The sequence below is a fragment of the Staurois parvus genome, unplaced genomic scaffold, assembly GCF_062004578.1.
Source record: "Staurois parvus isolate SC_StPar_1 unplaced genomic scaffold, SC_StPar_1.0 ptg002181l, whole genome shotgun sequence".
Lineage (NCBI taxonomy): Eukaryota > Metazoa > Chordata > Amphibia > Anura > Ranidae > Staurois > Staurois parvus.
This window is the reverse complement of record NW_028319977.1, coordinates 998,261-1,019,088: the sequence shown is the minus strand read 5'-3', so window position 1 is coordinate 1,019,088 and position 20,828 is coordinate 998,261. Positions and strand designations below refer to the sequence as shown.

Sequence of the window (20,828 nt, the reverse complement as noted above, 5' to 3'; positions counted from 1 at the left end):
AGGGATATCAAAGGCAGTGTACATAGAAAAGTGTCAAAGCATCCAATCCTCCTTCCTTGATTGGCGGCAGCCTACTTCTGGGTTCCGGTCAGCGTGATGGTGTCACTTCCTCTGGCCTTGGATAGTGACGCAAATTTCCCCTCTCAGCACAAATCCCCCCCTCCCAGCACAAATCCTCTCCCACAAATCCCCCCTCCTAGTATAAATCCCCCTTCTTAGCACAAATCCCCCCAATTCCCCCTCCCAGCACAAATCCCCTTTCCTACATTAAATCCCCCCTAATTCCCCCTCCTAGCACAAATCCCCTGTCCTACGATAAATCCCCCCTAATTCCCCCTCCCAGCACTAATCCCCTGTCCTACGATAAATCCACCCTTAGCAGAAATCCTGCCTCTTGACCCAAATTCCCCTTCCCCCCCATCCCTTATCCTAGCACTAATTCTATCCACAAGATCTTCCCCCACCATAACTCAAATCACCCCACCCCTTCCTAGCATAAATCCTCCCCCCCTCAAATGTTATCTTCTGTATGGAGGAGTGCTGTTCTGATGACAGGAGTGGGAAGAGTACAGCACAGCCCCCACCACCTGTCTCTCTGCCGCTGTTATTTCTCCGGCACCCCACCCTAGCACCCCCCCTAGATCCGGCCATGTCGAAAGGTCTTGTTGGGAAATTTCGTTTTAATCAGCGCTGCCGCCAATCAGGAGTCCCCGCTGTCAGAATACAGTAGCGCAGAAGGGAGGATTCCCGCCTCCACCTCCAATGCGTTTGCCTTTTGTTGTTCAGCCAGTATGGCCAGCTTAAACTTCATCCATGTCCAGCCTTCCATAAAGGTTGCTGCAAAGCAGAAACAGAAACATTCCAACATCGATGTCATAATGGAAGATCTTCATCCTTGGATTACCGCTATGATGAGCACGTAATATGTCCAAAATCGATATCTTTTCACATTTGTCGTCCAAATCTATATAAATGTCTTCACCAACCACTTTTATATAAATCATTTCCTTTTTCATTTTCTTGATTTTCCCGTGTGTGCTCACTATGACACCTCTCTTAAATAGATCTTTGGCCGTGTATTTAGTCATATCTTCTGTATAATGGATCCTTGGAACCTTTCCAGCAAAGCCTGACTTTTCACCCAGCAAGTCGTCCACACAGTTTTTCCTATACTTCTTGTACAGGTCTATGATGCCCTTCATATCTTCACAGGTGTCTTTGACATCAGCTAACGCCTGCTCGTTGATTTTCACTTCAGCTGCTCTTCTCTCACGAAGTTCATGTTTCCCTTTGATTTCATTGCGAATTAGGTTGGTGACCTCTTCGTAGCATGTCGCCTCTGTGAAGTAACCGGCTTTTTGCAAAATCTGCAGGTTTGCAGTGACGGTTTTTGTTATAGATTTCTGAGAGGCATCTTCTTGATTTTCAGTTGAACAGGATTCTTCCTGTTCATTTGCACCGTTAGTGTCGTTGGGAGTTGTGCTTTCTGTTACAATCTCCTCTTTCTCCTCTTCCTTCTCCTCCTTCTCCTCCTTCTCCTTCTCCTCCTTCTCTTTCTTCTCCTCCTCCTTCTCCTTCTTTTCCTCCTTCTCTTCCTTCTCCTCCTTCTCTTCCTTCTCCTCCTTCTCTTCCTTCTCCTCCTTCTCTTCCTTCTCCTCCTTCTCTTCCTTCTCCTCCTTCTCTTCCTTCTCCTTCTCCTCCTTCTCCTTCTCCTTCTTTTCCTGTTCGAGCGTCAGAATCTCTTGGAGTTTTTGTTCAGGTGTCTTAGCCATAAGTTGTAGGACCAAATTCATGGTGGAAACCTTGGCTTTCTCTGTTTCACCATCCAAATTCTCCAGCGGAGGTAATTTGCTGTATAAAGATAGGGGGATGTTAGTTATTTTCCTTGTCTTGTTATAGGCAGCTCCATGAGTGGCCTCAAGCTCGTTAAGTGGAGGGACTGGTCCAGTACCCTTATACATTTGGTACACAATGTCCGCGGTTGGCGAAAGTCCCCGGTCGCAGAATACAGCCTTCTCATACATAGAAAGCAGAGTATGTGTATAGATGATGTCCCCTGCATGTATGATTATCTGGGGAGTCTGTATTGCGTCAGCGTACTTGGTAAAGCAGAATTTTTTCTCTGGTTCTATAGTGTTCAGAACTTGCTTAAAGAAACTCCCGAGCTTTTGGGAGGTTTTCTTGATATAGTTGTCCAATCCAGGCGCTTGATCTGTGTTGGCAGAGAAGGGATGCATGGTCATGCAGAAGATTGAAGATATGAACAATAAGTTGTTCCTCTGGTTTGAAAATTCACCTACATAGATGTCAAATTTATCCGGTTCCACTATGGCTGTGTGGAGGTACTGAGAAAGGAAATAGCCAACAGACTCCGACAGTAAATCTTCACCTACCATTGGAAACTTGCTTAGCAAAGATTGTTGGAGGACTTTGGTTAGGTATCTCAGCCCATAAGGAATCTTGTTCACAGATGAGAATATGTCCTGTAGGAATGTGTCCGTCAGGGCATATACATCAATTTTATGGCTGAATAGTTTTCGCATTTTTTTCTCCAGCTTGGTACGCTTCTTGTGTTTAGAGTCTGGATAGGTCAGTCTATCATCGATTCTCAAGGTGTCCATTATTCCCCGAGTCAGCGCGTTGACTATGGGATTGTACTTTGCTTTCTGGGTGTAAAAATATTTGATGACCTTTAGAATCTGTGATTTTCCCTGAAATATGTCCTGAACGCTAGCAATTTTGGTTTCCACTTCTTTACGAAGAGCAAATTCCATCAATTTCAGGAAATAGTACTCTTCTCGTGGAGTTTTGCCGTAGTTGTAGAGCTGGAGGAGCAGTCTGCTTGTAAATGTGATAATATCACTATAGGATGTCAGCTGGTCCATGAGTCTGGTCAGGTAAGCTGGATCCGTCTGCAGATAGTAGAAGAGGTGTTCATAGGACTCCAGCCTCTCACTTCTCTTCCTGTCCTCGCGAGCCTCCTGTCTATGCTTGGCTATGGCCTCTTTAACTTGCTCCTTATTGCTAGGCTTTAGTTTTTTGAATCTGGAGACGAGATCCTGTTGAGTGATATTTTCTTTCACTAAAGCTGCGATTTCTATGTCCAAGTTGTCCATCTCACACCTCTGTTCATTGAGGGTTTTAGAATGAGACGTTAATTCCACGTTCAATGTGTTCATCCGCAGCTGCAGATTGAAGTTTGGGTCATGGGGGCTCAAGCATTTAGAAAACTGGATGACCGAGCTCGGCGATGGGCTTTCACTATGCATGAAATCGTGGAATCGCTGTTGTTCCAAGCTTCTTCTGGCCCATGACTGAAGTTTTATAACGATTTCACGATGCCGCTCCTCTAACCTTTCTCTCTCAAGTCTTTCATCTTCAGTCTCCTTCACCACTTCGTCTTTCTTCTGTTCCTCCGTCTCTTTGAGTTTAATGTCTTCATTCGTCGTCTTTGGCTGATCTTCCACTGCAAATAATGACCTCAGCCATTTGCAGGGACTGTTGCAAAGGAAGCCCAAGCCTGTCCTTCTGGGAGATGCCCTCCCTCCTGTAGTGTGGTGGGTGTTTCTCACCATTTCTGCTATCAGATGGTAGAATACACCAAGAATTTCTATTGGTAGTAATCAGATGTCTTCAGATCAGATGTGTTCACCACAACAGTCACTTGTAGACTGAACTCTGCCTCTGCTGGCTTCTATTTTTAGCCTCTGCTCCACTGTGACAGTTTCTTTTTTGTACAAAAACTTTATTGGCACAGCCTCTGCTGCACTGTGATGACCTCATAGTTACAGTTGCACAGTTCAAACATTTTTTTTTCAACAAAACTTTATTGACACAGTGACAGCCAACTGACACATCATAGCCTGGAAGTGATAACTGCCAGCAGAGGAGGAATGAACACATCGCTGTATCTTCAGTATTGGGTGTAGCCGCACGTCTTGAAGATCTGCTTGCGAAACACTTTGTCGTTTGGACATTCTACAAATGTAACACTTGTGTGGGGTGTTTATTAGGGTTTTTTTTTTGGGTGAAGCAATTGAGAATCACGATGGATTCGCTGGATACTCGCATGGATTGCAATGTCTTTGGAAGTCGAATACATATATGGAGTGTTTTTTAATTTTCAGTTTTGGGTGGAGTGATTGAGAATCATGATGGATTTGTTGGATATTCACAGGAAATCAACATCTTTGTAAGGTAACCACATATATGGGGAATCACAATAGATTTGCTGGATATTCACGTATATTGCAATGTCTTTGGAAGGTGATCACATTTATGGGGTGTTTTTTATTGTTTTCAATTTTGGATGGAGCGATTGAGAATCAAGATGGGTTTGTTGGATATTCACAGGGAATGCAATGTCTTTTGAAGGTGACCAAATATATGGAGTGTTTTAATAGTTTCAGTTTTTGGCAGAGCCATTGAGAATCACGATGGATTAGATGGATTGCAATGTCTTTGGCGGGGGACCACATAAATGGGCTGTTTGTTTATTTATTTATTTTTCATTTTAATGTGGAGCGATTGAGAATTAAGATAGTTTGATTGGATTTTCACATGGATCACAATGTCTTTTGAAGGTGATCACATATATATGAGGTGTTTATTGTTTTGAATTTTGGGTAGAGTGATTGATTGTCACTATGGATTTGCTGTATATCCACATGGCTTTCAATGTCTTTGGAAGGCGACCACATCTATGAGATGTTTAATGAACATTTTTAATGGTTTCAGTTTTGTGGGAGCTGCTGAAAATCTTTCCGATTTTGGGTGGAGTGCAGTGATGATACATTGGGGGATATGTAATGATGGGTGGAGTACACACTATCCAGGGGAGGTTCACAGTCCCTCCCCTCCTCCTCCCGTGGGATGTGCACATGCCCCATCTCCGGATCTCACGGGGGTACAATCGGGGGGGGGGGGGGGGGGGATAAGCAGAGAGCCAAGCCATTGTCATTGTCTCTTTACCCTGATTGGTGATTAGTTGTCTCCAAGGGACACAGCTCACCACAGATCACCGCGTTGTATCTGTATACTATCTGTAGTCTCCTCTTCTCTTCTCTTCTCTACATCTGTTCAAAGTTCTTAATTGGTAAAGCTTGTCTGAGCGTTCACAAAAAAGGGGGCGTAGAGCTGAAGTTACACTCTGCAGAGCTCAGTGAGGAGAGCTGATTGGAGGGAAGAGACGCCCCCCTTTCCCCCACATACACAGCTCACAGGAACAGAGCTTAGGTTGTCATTCTGCTGGAGGTCCCTCCCCATCACCATATTTTTCTTGGTGTCAGGAAAACTTGTGAGAAGTGACTGGTGCTGATAGCAGAGGAATGAAATAGCAGGCAGAAATGACCCTTAGTGCTCTGGATTGAGACAAGTACACCCTATAGAGGGAAATGCTTTGTTCCTTTGTCATGTCTGAGGTTTACAACCACTTTAAGTTCTATCAATCATGGAGGCTCACCATCACGGGGCATTACCTAGAGTGGTCTGCATGCAAATACATTCTTTCTGGGAACTCCCACTCCTCCACACTGATGTCCACCCATCAAGGCATTTATATATTTGCATAACTCCTCCCAAGATCCAGCCCCCTGTTTTCATCATAATGGAAGGCTCTTGAGAGGAGTACGGGGTGTTGTGATGTTTTCAGGAAGCTATGCACAGCACCCTGCAGGCCCCTCCCAGCAGCCATGATCTGCCTGAATTGCATGAAGAAGCACAGAGACGCAGTGATGACATCACTAGATGTAAAATAAGATGTGTAATGAAACGACAAAGGTTTCATGTAACATGTTATTAGCGTGTTAATAAGTGAGGAGGGAGGAACTAGGACAGAAAATATACATCTATGAAACTTCAGTTTTAGCCTTTTTAGAAACTTGCTGACACCTTGTTATTGGAGCCTGAATTATAACTGTCATTTTATTCCCAGAATTCCCTGCTCACAGCTCTGACTTCCTATAGATAGGTGTGAAGGAGGAAGATGACCCCCAGGAGCTGGGTGAGTGACACTCCAAAACATGTCTAGCTCCAATATTGTGTTCAGTACTGTGTCTGATGGACGTCTTGTAACCACTTGTCCTCCGTAAGGTTTTACCCCCTTCATGACCAGGACATTTTGTGCTATTCAGCACTGCACTACTTCAACTGGTTATTGTGTGGTCATGCAACACTGTACCAAATAAAATCTATTACATTTTTCTTTCACACAAATAGAGCTTTCTTTTGGTGGTATTTGATCACCACTGGGTTTATTTTTTATTATGTAAACAAAAAAAGATTGAACATTTTGAAAATAAATTATTTTCTACTTTCTGTTCTAAAATATGTCCAATAAAATCAAACTTCTTCATAATTGTAGGCCAAAATGTATCCTGCTGCGTCTTTGGTAAAAACAAATCCCAATAAGTGTATATTGGTTTGTGTGACAGTTCTGGTGTCTACAAACTATGGGATATATATGTGAAAATGGCTCAATCCTGATGTACTGACGGCCTCTCATTTATTGATCCCTAAATGCCAGGACAGTACAAATATCCCCCAAATGACCCCTTTTTTGAAAGTGGACAGTCTGAGGTATTTTAGTAAAATGCACAGAAAGTTTAAATTTTTTTTTGTCACAATTTTGAAATTTTTAATACATTTTTTTTCACATTTTTTTCTTTTACATACTGTCACTAGAACAGTGCAGTGCCATAATATGACTGGTGATTCTGTACTTCTCTGGTGAGGTGATTAGAGATTTGTTTTTACACTTTGATTGCTGTTACAATGATGATCACTGTAACAACAATGTTTTGAACTGTCATGAATGGGTTACATTCATAACAGATGTGCTTAGTATTGTGATCACATGGTACATATAAGGTGCTGTGATTGGCTCAGGTTCCATGTGATAGCTGTGGGCCATTCGTAGCATTACAATGCTAAGCACAATTGTTGTGAATTAAACTCATTCATAACAGTTTTGTTGACGTGATCATGTGATTGCTATGCGATCACCTGACACCCCAGCGTCTCATAGTGGCTGGTTACCAGGATCCGCAATCCGCTGTGTCCACCGAGGGAGAGGTGCGCCAATGCGCATGTGCTAAGTTACGTACAAGTACATCACTTAGCATGTCTGTGCCGCCCTCCCGGAACAGGTTCAACTTGCCCAAAATTTCACCTTAAGCCTGCCAAAGATTTCCCCAGTGTGTCCTGATCACACATGGCCTCTGTAACATAAATAAAAGGTAGATAAAAACAATAAAAGCTTGCCTATCTTCAGACAACTATTCATCCCCTCTAACCCATCCTGCACTCTCTCACCGATGCCATTTCTGGGAGTGGGGGGAGCGCTAATCAAAGTCTGCTGATGCGGCCACCCAGCCTGGATCCCAAGAGGTCCCTTGTGCTGATTTCCTACTTCTTCTTGTTTTTGGAGAACCACGCCACTGACAAACCAATAGGAAGTGTCGTCATCACACGAGCAGTGACATGGACACCCGAAGGACTCCACTTCCTGTAATCTGGATTCTCTAGTCTCAAGATTCAGGATGAGAGAATCATGTGACTGCGGCTTTAGATGTGTAAAAAGGTCCAACGGTCAGTCAGAGGGGTATGGTGGAGATAGGTAGAGCCTAGAGATCAGCTTTATTTCTCATTATATTTAAGGATCATTCCATGTGACATTGAACAGTTATAATAAGTTACTGACAGCCATTTCTTCCCGCAGATTGTATGAACTGTGACGCGTTAGCAGTCAGTGACCTCCACAATACACCAACCATGAAGAGAGCGCACACATCGCCACCAAAGCTCCTCGCCAAAACGGTAACAAAGACATGTATATGTTAATGAGGTGACCAGGCAGATAAAAATGAATGTAAACATTCGCATTTGGTTGGGTACTCCTTTAATGAAAGGTTACAGTGGCCTGTAGGCTAGGGGTTAATGAAAGGTTATGATGGCGCATCCCAGAAGAAATTCTCAGCAATGAGAAATTCAGCTTCCATCATTATTGAAGCTCTTTAGAATCATGATATTTATGTGGAACTGCACTGCATCTGAGCACCACAAGCCAAAAATGCTATTTCATTCATTTTTAATATTCAGAGCAAACTTCCCCATCCATCCGTGTCTCCATGCTTTATTTTGCCAAGAATTCACTTTGAAAACCACCGCCTGGCATTTCTGGTCATATCCATCTTGAGTAAGGGAAGATGATTGTGTAGCTTTTACTCCCTGGAATCCATCTGCCCTTAACCGGGTGTTCTTAGGTCAGAGAAACCCCTCCTCCCCTCCTGAAAACTCCTGTGGGATGTATGACATCATTTGCCTAGGCCTGGAAACCATGAAGTAACTGAAGAAATGTAAAAAAAATGTAAATAAGTAAATATGTACTTTCCTATCTATTTACTAATGCTAGCAGCACAAGGTTAAACAATAGTCGGTTGATTGAGAGAGTGAATTCCGAAGCTTTAATCTGCAAAGAGCTGACTTGGTATTTCCCTGCAAAATTTGCAAGAAAGCCTTTCCCAGCCATTCCTTTCTACTGAGCCACACGTAGGTTCACTCCACAGCAAAGCCATTCATCTGCCAGGACTGCGGTAAGGTTTTCTGTCAAGGTGACTACCTGAAATCTCACTGCTGGTTACACACAGATTAACCACCTCCCACCATATAGTAATATGATGGATGCAAGGTAGTTCTCTCGTTCTGGGAGGACGTCATATGATTGATGTCAATTGGTGGTTATAGTGTACACAGGGTGACTTGCACGATTCACGTGTTACTCACAGTTGATTCTGTTTTTGCACAGATTGAAGTATATACTTCTTAGTTGTGAAGGTATATACATATTGTTTGAAGGTAATACACTATTTTAGTTTTATTTTATCGGGTCCGGAGTGATGGAAATATTGAAGTTGGACACACAGGATTGAGAGATTGTGTTGGACTTGGAAATATATTTTGGGACTATATTTAATTTTTTTTAAAATTTTGTTATTTGAATTTTGTTTATTGTTTGGTTTATTAATTTTATTTAAGGATAAGAAAAAGGTTTGAATATTATTTACTTTCAAGGGTGAAAGTGTGAATTTTTCTTGGGATTATAAATTGTGTACCCACTATGTGAGTTTTATTCAGTTTTGTGAGTTACCGAGTGATTATGTAATAGGTTATATTGTTGTCAATGTCATAGTTCACATCAGCTTGGGGTTCCAGTACGTTCCGGCTGCAGGAAAAAAAAGATGAACAGGCTTCATTATTCCTGCACACAACTGTAAACGCAGTAAAATGGATTAAAAACACACCGGAATGCACAAGCCCCTGTTTACATTGAAGCAAAAAAGAGTGGAAAAAATGAACAGGAAAGCATAAATAACGCACTGAAATGCGTCAAAAACGCGGATGCAGGAACTCATCCGAGACGCATCTAGACTGCGTTTCTATGGTGGGAAGTGACCCTAAATGTGGGTGCAATTTTATTTCCTTTTATTGCCTGTAATAAATCTACACTTAGATGGCGGATCCCGATTTTGTTTGACAGTGCAAGAGTTCATATCCAAATACTCATCCAGAGAAGCTGCAGCCATATCCAGTGGACATACCCAATGGTTACTTAGCACAAGACCTTCATACTTTCATACACCCAACTTCACTGCCTTCGCTTTTCTAGCGCCATATGACAAGTAGCACTAGATTTACTAAAGATTATTGGGATACAAGCTGTACTGGCAATGCTGCCATATTGGGCATGTTGAGCCCAGCCCTGGATCACCTCTTGTAAGATGTTGTATTCTATGTAAGTCCTGGGTCACACCAGTGCGACTTGTCATGCGATTTGACAGTTACAAATTCCATGACAAGTCGCACCCTCTTTTGCACAATGGAACAGTTCAAATCGGTGAAATTCTAACTCCATCAGAGTCGCCCCAATTTTGAAGATAGTTCCTGCACTACTTTTTGTGATTTCTGGAGCGACTTGCATAGAGATCTGTGCATGAAGTCGCACTGATGTCTTCCAAGTCACACGTGGAGTTGCACTGTCATGTGACCTTGAAATCATGCAACTTCAGGTTGGATCCAGTGTGAACCAGAGCTCACGAACAATGCATCTTTGTGAGGAGTCGCAGGCAGATGGGGCCACACTCGGCCTCAATTTCAGCTTCACTGTGGGAGTTGTCACTATCTAGGACTTCTCTTCGGGCCGGGAGTCAGAGTAGAGTATCTCCTATCTGAGGCTTCTCATATAGGCACTTTAAGGGAGGATTGCAATAAAGCGTTCGTCCATCTAAAACTGATATTCGAGAGTTTGATGGATGCTGGTGAATCAGACCACGTGACAGTCTTGAAGACTCTAATGGTGAGATCCCTGGTCTGTACACCTGCTCTGCCCATTATACTCCCACAATCCCTATGCATAGATTCCATATCTCCACATCTGCTGTTCCCAATTTGAGGGGTTCCCACCATCCCTGTGGGAGTTCCCTCTCTTCTGTTCACCTGCTGTTCCCATTATGAGGGGTTTCCAGCATCCCTTTGCTGAGTTCCAATGTCTATGCACCTGCTGTGCCCATTATGAGGGGTTCCCACCATCCTTGCTTGATATATACATTATTCTGCACACCAAATGCCGCCCTGTAGCAGTATATCTTCTATAGGGCGGACGGGAAGCGGTTAAACAGCTCCCACTGTTAGGACTTGTTTAGATTAGTAGTTGGGGATGGTAAAAATGAGTGGTTTTGCTACGCTTTCACTGCCCCCCATCACTGACCATGACTACCGTTTGTTGGTGCGTGTAGTTGAACTTGTTTTTGTGCTTCATCACAGAGTTCTCCAAATCTTTCATAGAAATGGCACCAAGATCATGGCTGCAGCTCTTAATCACTTCCCATCAGAACGTCTATGTATGGACATCAGATGGGAAGTAGTTATAGAGGACAAAACCTAGTCCACGTATGAACTACATTGTAGCCGCAAAGTAAAAAAAAAGTCTTCCAAATGCTTTCCCAGTCCTATGATGTCCCCCATTTCTTGGATTGTGACCAGCCGGGTACTTGTAAATGTCACCTACTGACCCAGCCAAGCCTTTATCTGAGTCTCAGGGAACTCTACAGGTCATTTAGACCCTACAAGCCAGCCAAGACCTCAATGGACACAGAGCTTCATCACCGTCAAGAGACTGTAGGAGCTACAGAACCGTGCTAAAGGTTTAGGCTGTCAAGTGCAGCACTTTATCCTGGCAAGAGTCATCAACCAGCAGAACTGGAACATTGACCTACAGAGCACTGATGTACCCAGTGTGTGTACTGTTTCCAAAGCTACAGATGGTAGTTGGCAGGATTCGAACCTGCGTGGGGAAATCCCAATGGATTTAGAATCCATCGCCTTAACCGCTCGGCCACAACTACTAGGTAATGTGTAAAGTGAGGACGCTTTAGAAAAAAATGATGAATAATTTTTTGCTCTTAACCACTTGCCTACCAGGCACTTATACCCCCTTCCTTACCAGGCCAATTTTCAGCTTTCAGCGCTGCCGCACTTTGACAATTGCGCGGTCATGCAACATTGTACCCATATGAAATTTTGATCATTTTTTTCTCACAAATAGAGCTTTCTTTTGGTGGTATTTAATCGCCACTGGGCGCTTTACTTTTTGCGCTATAAATTAAAAAAAGTGCAAAAAATTTGAAAAAAAAAAAAGTTTATTTGTTTCTTTTATAAAATTTTTCAAACGGGTGTTTTTTCTTCTTCACTGATTTGCGTTGATGAGGCGGCACTGGTAGGCGGCACTGATGGGCACTGATAGGCAGCACTAAAGGGCACTGATAGGCAGTACTAATGAGGTGGCACGGATAGGCGGCACTGATAGACAGCACTAATTAGGGGTCACGGATAGGCGGCACTGATATGCAGCACTGATAGGCGGCACTGATAGGTGACACTGATTATGGGTACTGATAGACGGCACTGACTGGCATCACTTCTGGGCACTGACTGGCGGCACTGACTGGCACAACCCCTGGGCACTGACTGGTGGCACTGGTGGGCAGCACTGGTGGGTGGGCACAGGTGGGTGGCACTGGTGGGCACAGGTGGGTGGCACTGGTGGGCACAGGTGGGTGGGCACAGGTGGGTGGCACTGCTGGCACATGTAGGTGGCACTTCTGGGCACAGGTAGGTGGCACTGCAGAGTGGCACAGGTGGGGGCACTGCTGGGCACAGGTGGGTGCACTGCTGGGCATGGGTGGGCGGGGCTAGTGGGCGCACTGCTGGGCGGAACTTGCGGATGTCACTGCTGGGGACCGATCATCAGGGCACTGATCATCAGTGCCCTGATGATCGGTGCCGATCCCCGCTGTGACAACTGCTGGTTCTCGGCAGTACTTTCCTCATGATCTGACAGCGTGAGGAAAGTGCAGCCGAGAACCGGCACTTGCATTTCCCTGTGATCAGCGTGTCATTGGACACCGCTGATCACGTGGTAAAAGGCCGGTGGGATCGGCCTTTCACCACATCTCGTGATCAGCTGTGTCCGTAGGAGAGCCAGGAGAGCGCGTTCTGGGAGGACGTCATATGACGTCCACCCAGAACTAGCCGGCCGCGGTGAAGCCGTCATTCGGCTATGCGCGGTCGGCAAGAGGTTAAACATGTCCATTAAAAGAATTTTTAAAAATAACATTTTCGTCTTAACTTTAGGTCAAAATATATTCTGCTTCATGTCTTTGCTAAAAACAATCCCAATACGTGTAAATTAATTGATGTATGTGAAAGGTATAGCATTTACAAATGGTGGTATATATGCTGGGATTTTTTCTTTAATTTTTAATAATAATGGCGTCGATCAGCGACTTACAGTGGGACTGCGGTGGGCATTCTTACACTGGGGCTGAATTGACTTGGTGTCACTGACATCCCCAGTGACACCAATACAGTGATCAATGCTAAACAAAGCAATGACACTGTATGAATGGCACTGGGCAGGAAGGGGTTAACATGAGGGGCGATCAAAGGGTTAATTAACTGTGTGCTGTTTCATTACGTGCTCTGTCTCTGTGCTTCGCTGTAAGGACACTGCTTTGGATGGCTGTGCTCTGCACAGCCATCCAAAGCAGTGTGCTCATGCTGACAGAGAGGAGAACTGTTTTGCTTACGAACAGTTCTTCTCCTCGTCGGAGATGCTTGGCAATCACTGGCCGATATCCAGTGATTGACGGTCGCGAATGGCGGCGCGGGTAGGGCGCATGCGTGCCCCTTACCCAGAAATGCGAAATCACGTACAGTATATACGTGATTTTGCATACCCGTGTCACCCTGTGGTACTATTTCACCTATAGGACGGTCGGGAAGCAGATTATTTCCATACTGTTCAAATTAAAACAACTGACCATTCAACGTACTTAGACTTAAAGCAGAACTTCACTCTCCTAATCATCATTGACTATTTGTAATCCTTGTGCTGCTAGCATTAGTAAATAGATAGGAAAGTATATCAGGTTTACAGGATTTAAACCTTTTTTTTTTTTTTTTTTTTTTTTTTACATTTCTTCAGTTATTTCCTGTTTTTTTCTTGGCAAATGTCATACATCCCAGGAGTCTTCAGGAGGGAAGGAGGGGTTTTCTCAGCTAAGCACTCCCTCCTGCCTACTTGCCTAAGCTGAGGGTAGATGGATTCTAGGAAGTGAATGCTATGTGAATCATCTGCCCTCACTCAAGATGGCCACGGCCAGAAATGCTAGCTGGTGTTTTTCAATTTGATTTCTCAATAAAATGAAACCTGGAGACATGGATGGATGGGGGAGTTTGCTTTGAATATGAAAAATGAAGTAAATCACTTTTTCAGTCTGCGGTGCTCAGATGCAGTGTACTTCCAGAGTAACTCATACAAGAGCAATGTTCATGGGATCATTATAGATATGGTCATATTTGTATAAAACTCCCATAAAAACATATCCAATAAAAATAAACAGGCACCCCTCACCCTTCTCCTTCCTTTCCATATCCCACCTCTCATATAACCAAAACACATCTACTTCCCCCTCCCCCATCCACTGCCTATCCTACAACAGCACCGAAATAAAGTCTGACACTGTATAAGCCACAGCACCCATGTGAATGAGCCCCAAGACCTCATTCACATACAGAGCTTTATTTAATAGCTCAATACAGTTTTATCTTTTAGATTTAGCAGGAATTTTGTAAGTTATGTTGTGCACCTCCCATCCGGAACCGATCAGGATATCCACAGAGCTCTCCTTGGCAGTAGATACTCAATACACTGCTTGGCTAAGTGTCCCACTTTCTTGCAGATATGACAGACCTTCCATTCCCTGTACTCAGTGGCCATGTCTCGTTGTACCACAAAACCAGCATTACTTCCCTGACTCACATTCTGCGCTGATCTGGCCATGAATAAAACACTTTCTGCAATGCCTGGTGCTGTCCAGGGGAAAACCGCCCCATCTGTATCCAAGCTGTGAAGGGGTACTGCAACTAGCAAAGATGGCTGCTAGGTGGCAGGAACCGTCTATGTCCTTGTAACAAAGACCCAAGGGGTGTTTTTACTTCTTTTTTTCTTGGATTAATAGAGGTACTTTGTATCCCTTATTCACATATTGTTAAATAGATATTCCAGATTCCAATATGCCCCCCACCCATAGGCCCCTTGTAACCACCGTGCCAGTGTTATGAAGAAGAGGTCCTACAAGGGTCAACGATCATGTGACCATTGTGATTGGTTGGATTGGCTGTCACAATGATCACATAAACGGAAGCTGGTCCCGCCGGCTACCGATGTTTTCACAGGACCGAGAGCTGTTTTTTGCCCCGAAACATTGCCCACCCAGCAGCTCATATTTGTTAAAGCCCAGCTTTTTGCCGCCGCAAATATTGGTTACTAGGGCGTAAAGGGGTTAAATGACCCTTCTCCTTTGTTTACATTCATCTGTCAGCCAGCTGACAGCTAAATGAGCCGGGCGGGGATGTAAGGATGCCAGCAGGTGCCTCTTTAAACACCTACACAAAACTCGTACGTATGTGCAGTTTAAATACATTTTTGGTGCATTTTCTGTGTAAATCTCTTCGGCCAAAAAAGAGCAACAACAGCAGCAAAGTAGCACTGGTACCTTTTCCAAAAGTGCAGTGCTGTTGCGCTGAATAGAAATACTTGTCACTTGTCCCAGACTTGCTGGCACAGTCCCTTTTTCAGTCATCCGTCCCACCCCTTCCATCTCCCAGGCTGTGTCCCTCTGAGCAAGGCGGCAGCTACACTTTCAGCGTGTATACAGCCTTGTCAGGCTGTTGTGTTAGCATTTGGGTGGGCAGGTGGGGGCGGTAAAACTGCTACTCAGATGCTTGTTTTTACTACTGTCTGTGTGAAAGAGCTCTTTGGGGTCAATCACAGGTTGTACTTTCATACCAGCTGCACTCCTTTCTCCCTGTACTGACTATGTGCCATTGTAAACTCTGATGAATCAGCAGGGCAGTGTACAAGAGTCAGTAGGGCAGAGGACAGGGGTCAGCAGAGCAGAGAACAAGGGCTATGGGGGCAGAAGACAAGGGTCAGCACGGCAGGGTACTGGGGTCAGCACGGCAGGGTACTGGGGTCAGCACGGCAGGGTACAGGGGTCAGCACGGCAGGGTACTGGGGTCAGCACCGCAGGGTACAGGGAGTTAGCAGGTAAGAGGACAGGGGTTAGCAGAGAAGAGGATAAGGTCACTTCTGGCAGAGCACTCAACAGAGCTCCTCATTCCATCCCCGCACTGCAGACAACCTGGGCACTTGGCCAGTGGTGTATTTAGGTTTTTTGCTGCCCTAGGCAACACAAAAATCAGACCTTCCCACAGACATTCCTCCCACGCAGGGATTCTGACAGTGACCAACACCCTTGCCTCCCCCCCCCCACCCAAGAGAGCCTTCCACTAACACCACTCCCCCCCCCCCCCCCCCAGCTCATTGTGAATAACGGAACCATCTTCTTGATCCATTTTACTGATGAGCATACGTTGTGTCTCTATAGAGACAATGGCCTTGTCCCAGACTATCACTGAGCTGTTGGTCCACTTCTGTTGTAGAGCTGACGTGATGGCACAGCTCATTGTGAATGACTACACTGTGTGAGTAGCCAAATTAATCTCTTATAGGGTATCCATCAAAGTCCCCAGATAGATAATTAAACCTGATGTAGTCCAGAGGAGGAAGAAAGTTACATAACAAACATATATGAATGGTGATGTCTTCACCTCCCTCCGGTACCCGAAGAGCCAAGGGCACCATCCAGAGGAGGACACATAACCTCCCTCATACATCAAGAAAGGTCTGGCTCATACACAGGCCAAGTAGGCATATCTTTGTGAAACAGAAGGCATATTGGTGAGCAAGTCCTGAAGTATGGACAGTCCCAAGTTATCAAGGCAGAGCAAAGGTAGGATTGTTGGTAATTATCGTAACAGCATCAAGATCAAAGTCCCTGAGAGACCTCTAGGTGTGAAATAGGCCTTTTTCTGACTGATTTCACTGGTACAACCGGCTGCCTCAGAGGTAGGCTCAAACTGTTTTTTTTTTTTTTTTAAATGATATGTTTTTAAGATATTTTTTTAAGGCCCATTTACCGCAGCAAAGGGCATGATGCTCTCCTCCATGAAGACTGGGTAGACAGCAGCTTGATGGTACGGAGCTGCTGTTTCCCAAGGTGAAGGTTCATTTATCACAGTATTGCGCTCTGACATTCTGCTCTGATCTGGCCATGAATAAAACACTTTCTGCAATACTTGGGCTGTCCAGGGTAAAACAGAAAGCCCCATCTGTATCCGAGCTGCGAAGGAGTACTGCAACTAGCAAAGATGGATGCTAGGTGGCAGGGACTGCCTATGTCCTTGTAACAAAGACCCAAGGGATGTTTTTGCTTGGGCACATTCTTTTTTTGTGGAAAGGGGTGCTTTGTACCCCTTACTCATTCACATGGAGGTGGTATCTAGGGCCCCCATATTGTTAAAGGGATATTCCAAAGTCCGACAAGCCCCCAACCCATAGGCCCCCTACACCCACTGAGCCAGGGTTGTGGTGAAGAGGCCTCAACAACACGGGACAAGGTGCTTTGCCAAGGCACCCCAGTGTTGAGGGCAAGTTACCTGGTATGGGTTTTTCTTTTTTTTTTTTTTTATGTTGAATCACTTAAAATTCATAGCAGGTAAGAATTGTGTAGGAACTCCTCTGTTTTTTTTTATTTTTTGGTTAACCTCTTCCAGCCCAACTTTTTGTCCGCTTTAAAAGTTCTTAACGCTCGGGGGGTGGGAACGGTCGGCGATTACGTGACCACTGTGATTGGCTTTCACAATGGTCACATAAATGGAAACCGGTCCCGCCGGCTACCGATTGCTTGTTTTGGACCAAGAGCTGTTTTTGGCGCATAAACATTGCCCCCCAGCAACTCTTATGCTGCAAAGTCCCGCTTTTTGCTGCCACATATGTGGGTTACTAGGGCATGAAGGGCTTTAACATCCATCTCCTTCGTTTACATTCAGGTGTCAGTCAGCTGTCAGCTTAATGAGCAGGGCAGGGATGAGTCACTGGTTGTTAGATGTCATCGGGTGTCTCCTTAACACCCTACACAAAACTCTGCCAAATATCTACTAAAAACGCATGTATGTGTCCCCCCCAGCACAGATCCCCTCCCCAGTCCAGTTCCCCTACCCAACCCCCCTCCTAGCACAAATCCTCACCCCCCATATCCCCCCTCCCATTACAGATCCTCACCCCCCAAATCCCCCCTCCCATTACACATCCTCACCCCCCAAATCCCCCCTCCCATCACAAATTCCCCACCTATTCTAAGTCCCCTCCACAACCCCCATCTTAACCCAGATTACCCCAACCCTGCCCAGCTCAATTCCTGACACCCAAATGTTATCTGCTGTATGGAGGCGCACTGTGAAGAGAGCACAGCCCACACCTCCTGGCTCTCTGCCGCTGTTGTTCCTTCTGTTGAGACTTTTATTTAGCTGTTCAATGCGCCAGGCTGCCTCCCCTTGGCCTGGCCCTGAGTTTGGGGATGGGGAGAAGAGCTCAGTGGGCCAAACACAATGTCCATCGGAAGGCCGGATTGGGGGATGGGGGGTGCAGCCCACTCCAGCACCCTCTTAGATATGGCCATGTCGAATGGGCTTGTTTGAAAAATTTGTTTCAGTCAATGCTGCAGCCAGTCAGGAGTCTCTGTTGTCAGAATAGCGCAGAGGGGGGGATTCTCGCCTCCACCTCAGATGTGTTCGGTTTTTGGTATTCAGCCAGCATGGCCAGATTAAACCAGCCATTTCCCCCTGAAAAAGGAAACTTCAGCTTTAAGCGGCTGTTAACCTTCTCTAACGATTGCTGCAAATCTCATACAGAAACATTCTCACATCGATGTCATAATGGAAAATCTTCATGGTTGGATGATCGCTGTGATGAGCATGCAGCAAGTTGACAATTCCGAGGTCTTGACGTTTGTTGCCTAATCTGACTTGGAAGTGATCATCAACAGCTTTTACACAAATGACATCTCTTTTCATTTGCCTGATTTTCCCTCGTGTGTTCACTATGATCCCTTTCTTAAATAACTCTTTGGCAGTGTATGTAGTTGAATCTTCTGTAAAATAGATCTTGTGGATCTCTCCATCAATGCCTGACTCTTCAGAGAGCAGGATATCCATACAGCTTTTCTTATACTTCTTGTGCATGTCTATGGAGTCCTCCAGTAATGCACACCTCTCCTCCAGATCAGCTAATGCCTGCTGGTTAATTCTTATCTCAGATTTTCTTTTCTCTAGCAGGTTCTCTTTCCTTTTGATTTCTTCCATAATTAGGTTGATGACCTGGGTGTGGCTTCTTGCCTCTGTGAAGTACCCAGCTTTGTGTAAAGTCTGCAGGTTTGCAGCCAGAAGGTGTTTGTGACATTCCCGGGAGGTGTCATGGTCTTTAGTTGAACGGGATTTTTCCTCTTTATGTGCACCTTCAGTACTGTTGGAAGTTCTGCCTCCTATTGCCGTATCCTGATCCTTTTCCTGTGCTGGCGAGGTAGGTGTCAGAATCTCTAGGAGTTTCTCTTCAGGCTTTTTACCCATTAGTTCCAGGACTAGTTTTATGGTGGAAACCTTAGCTTTCTCCATTTCAATATCCAAATCTTTCAGTGGAGAAGATTTTCTGCTTAAACATAACGAGATTGTAGGAATTTTCTTTGTGTCATCATACACAGCTGCCTGAGTGTCCACAAGATCCTTAAGGAGAGGGACGGGTCCAATATCCTTGTATACTTGGTGCACAATGTCTGTGGTTGGCCAATGTCCGAGGTCGCAAAATACAACATTCTTGTATTCAGAAAGCAGAGAATGTGTATAGATGATGTCCTCCGCAGGCATGTCTATCACAGGAGTCTCTATAAAGTCGGCGTACTTGGAAAAGCTGAAGTTGTCCTCTGGATCTGGAGTGTTCAGAAGTTTGCTGAAGAATCCCCTGAGCTTTGGGGAGGTGATGCTGATGTAGTCGTCTGCTCCAGGTCCAAGAAGTGTTTCAACAGAAAGGAATTGCATGGTCAGGCGGGTGATTGAAGACATAAGCATGAGATTCTTCCTCAGGGTTGAATCTAAATACTTCTCTCTTGAAATAATGTCAAATAGATCTGGCCTCTCTATGGCTGGCTGGAGGTACTGAGAGAAGAAATAGCCGACAGTCTTCAACACTAAATCTTCACCGACCTCCGGAAACTTTTTTAGCAAAGATTGTTGTAGGACTTTTGTAAGGTGTCTGAGCCCATAAGGAATCCTGTCCACAGATGAGAGTATGGCCTGTAGGAATTCGTTTGTGACGTCATATACAGCAATCTTTTCAGTTTTGTGACCATTGGTGGATCTTCCTTGTAGTCTTTTCCTTGCTGGAATGGAAGGCTGGTCTGCAGGCTTCTCTGGATAGGTGGGCAGTGTATATTCAATGCTGTATGTCGTCAGTATTGCTGGAACCAGCGCCATGACTAGGGGAATGTACTTTGCTTCTTGGGTGTAAAAATAGATGATTAGCTTTAAAATCTTTGATTTCCCCTCCAATATGTCCTGAATGACATGGATTTTGTTCTCCACTTCCTTACAAAGAGCAAATTCCATCAGTTTGATGAAATAGTACTCTGCGCGTGGATTGTGGCCGTGGTCATAGAGATGGAAGAGCAGTCTGTCCGTAAATGTTAGAATATCCTGATGGTACGTCAGCTGGTCCATGAGTCTGGTCAGGTAAGCTGGATCCGTCTGCAGATAGTAGAAGAGGTGTTCATAGGACTCCAGCCTCTGTCTTCTCTTCCTGGCCTCACGATCCTCCTGCCTATCCTTGGCTATGACCTCGTTAACTTGCACCTTATTGCTAGGCTTTAGTTTTTTGAATCTGGATTGCAGATCCTGTTGAGCCATATTGCCCTTTACTAAAGCTGCGATGTCTTTGTCTAAGGTTCTCAGCTCCTCCTTATATCCATAGAAGGTTTTACATTTAGACGTGATATCCACCTTCAACTGATTCAGCCGCAACTGCATATGGAAGGTGGGGTCATGGGGGCTCAGGCATTGAGAGAACTGGATGACCGCGCTCACAGATGGATTTTTATTTGTCATAAAATCCAGGTATCGCTGTCGGGCCAAGCCTCTTCTGACGCACGACTGAAATTTTACAATGATTTCACCACGACGCTCCTCACCTTCATTCTCCCTCCATTCATTCGTCTTCTTGGGTTCGGTAACCTTTGGATCTTTCTTTGTAAAGAATGACCTCAGCCAATTGCTGAGTCTTCCATTCCAAAGGAAGTCCAACCTTGTCCTGGGAGATGCCC

At 44.9% G+C, this 20,828-nt stretch overlaps 1 protein-coding gene and 1 long non-coding RNA gene across 2 annotated transcripts in view; one reads left to right on the top strand and one right to left on the bottom strand.

The window, feature by feature from the left end:
* Positions 1 to 800: 800 nt before the first annotated feature.
* LOC149432222 (ras GTPase-activating-like protein IQGAP1) lies at positions 801 to 3,575 on the bottom strand. The gene is made up of 2 exons (XM_089665332.1): positions 1,803 to 3,575; positions 801 to 1,445 (listed from the first exon to the last, which is right to left on the bottom strand). Exons 1-2 carry the CDS (start codon positions 3,573 to 3,575, stop codon positions 801 to 803), a joined length of 2,418 nt encoding a protein of 805 aa, XP_089521458.1.
* Positions 3,576 to 5,931: 2,356 nt separating this feature from the next.
* Positions 5,932 to 20,828, top strand: part of LOC149432221 (uncharacterized) — a 37,969-nt gene continuing 23,072 nt past the window's right edge. The window contains exons 1-2 of the long non-coding RNA XR_016309169.1: positions 5,932 to 6,001; positions 7,718 to 7,815. This is a non-coding gene — a long non-coding RNA (uncharacterized LOC149432221). The remainder of the gene's footprint in view (positions 6,002 to 7,717; positions 7,816 to 20,828) is intronic.

Excerpts from the sequence above, each read along its gene's own strand:
- LOC149432222 (XM_089665332.1), bottom strand. The coding sequence starts at position 3,575 with ATGGTGAGAAACACCCACCACACTACAGGAGGGAGGGCATCTCCCAGA. Across the intron at positions 1,446-1,802 it reads GTGAAACAGAGAAAGCCAAG|GAAGAATCCTGTTCAACTGA; the intron begins GTTTCCACCATG and ends GCAAATGAACAG.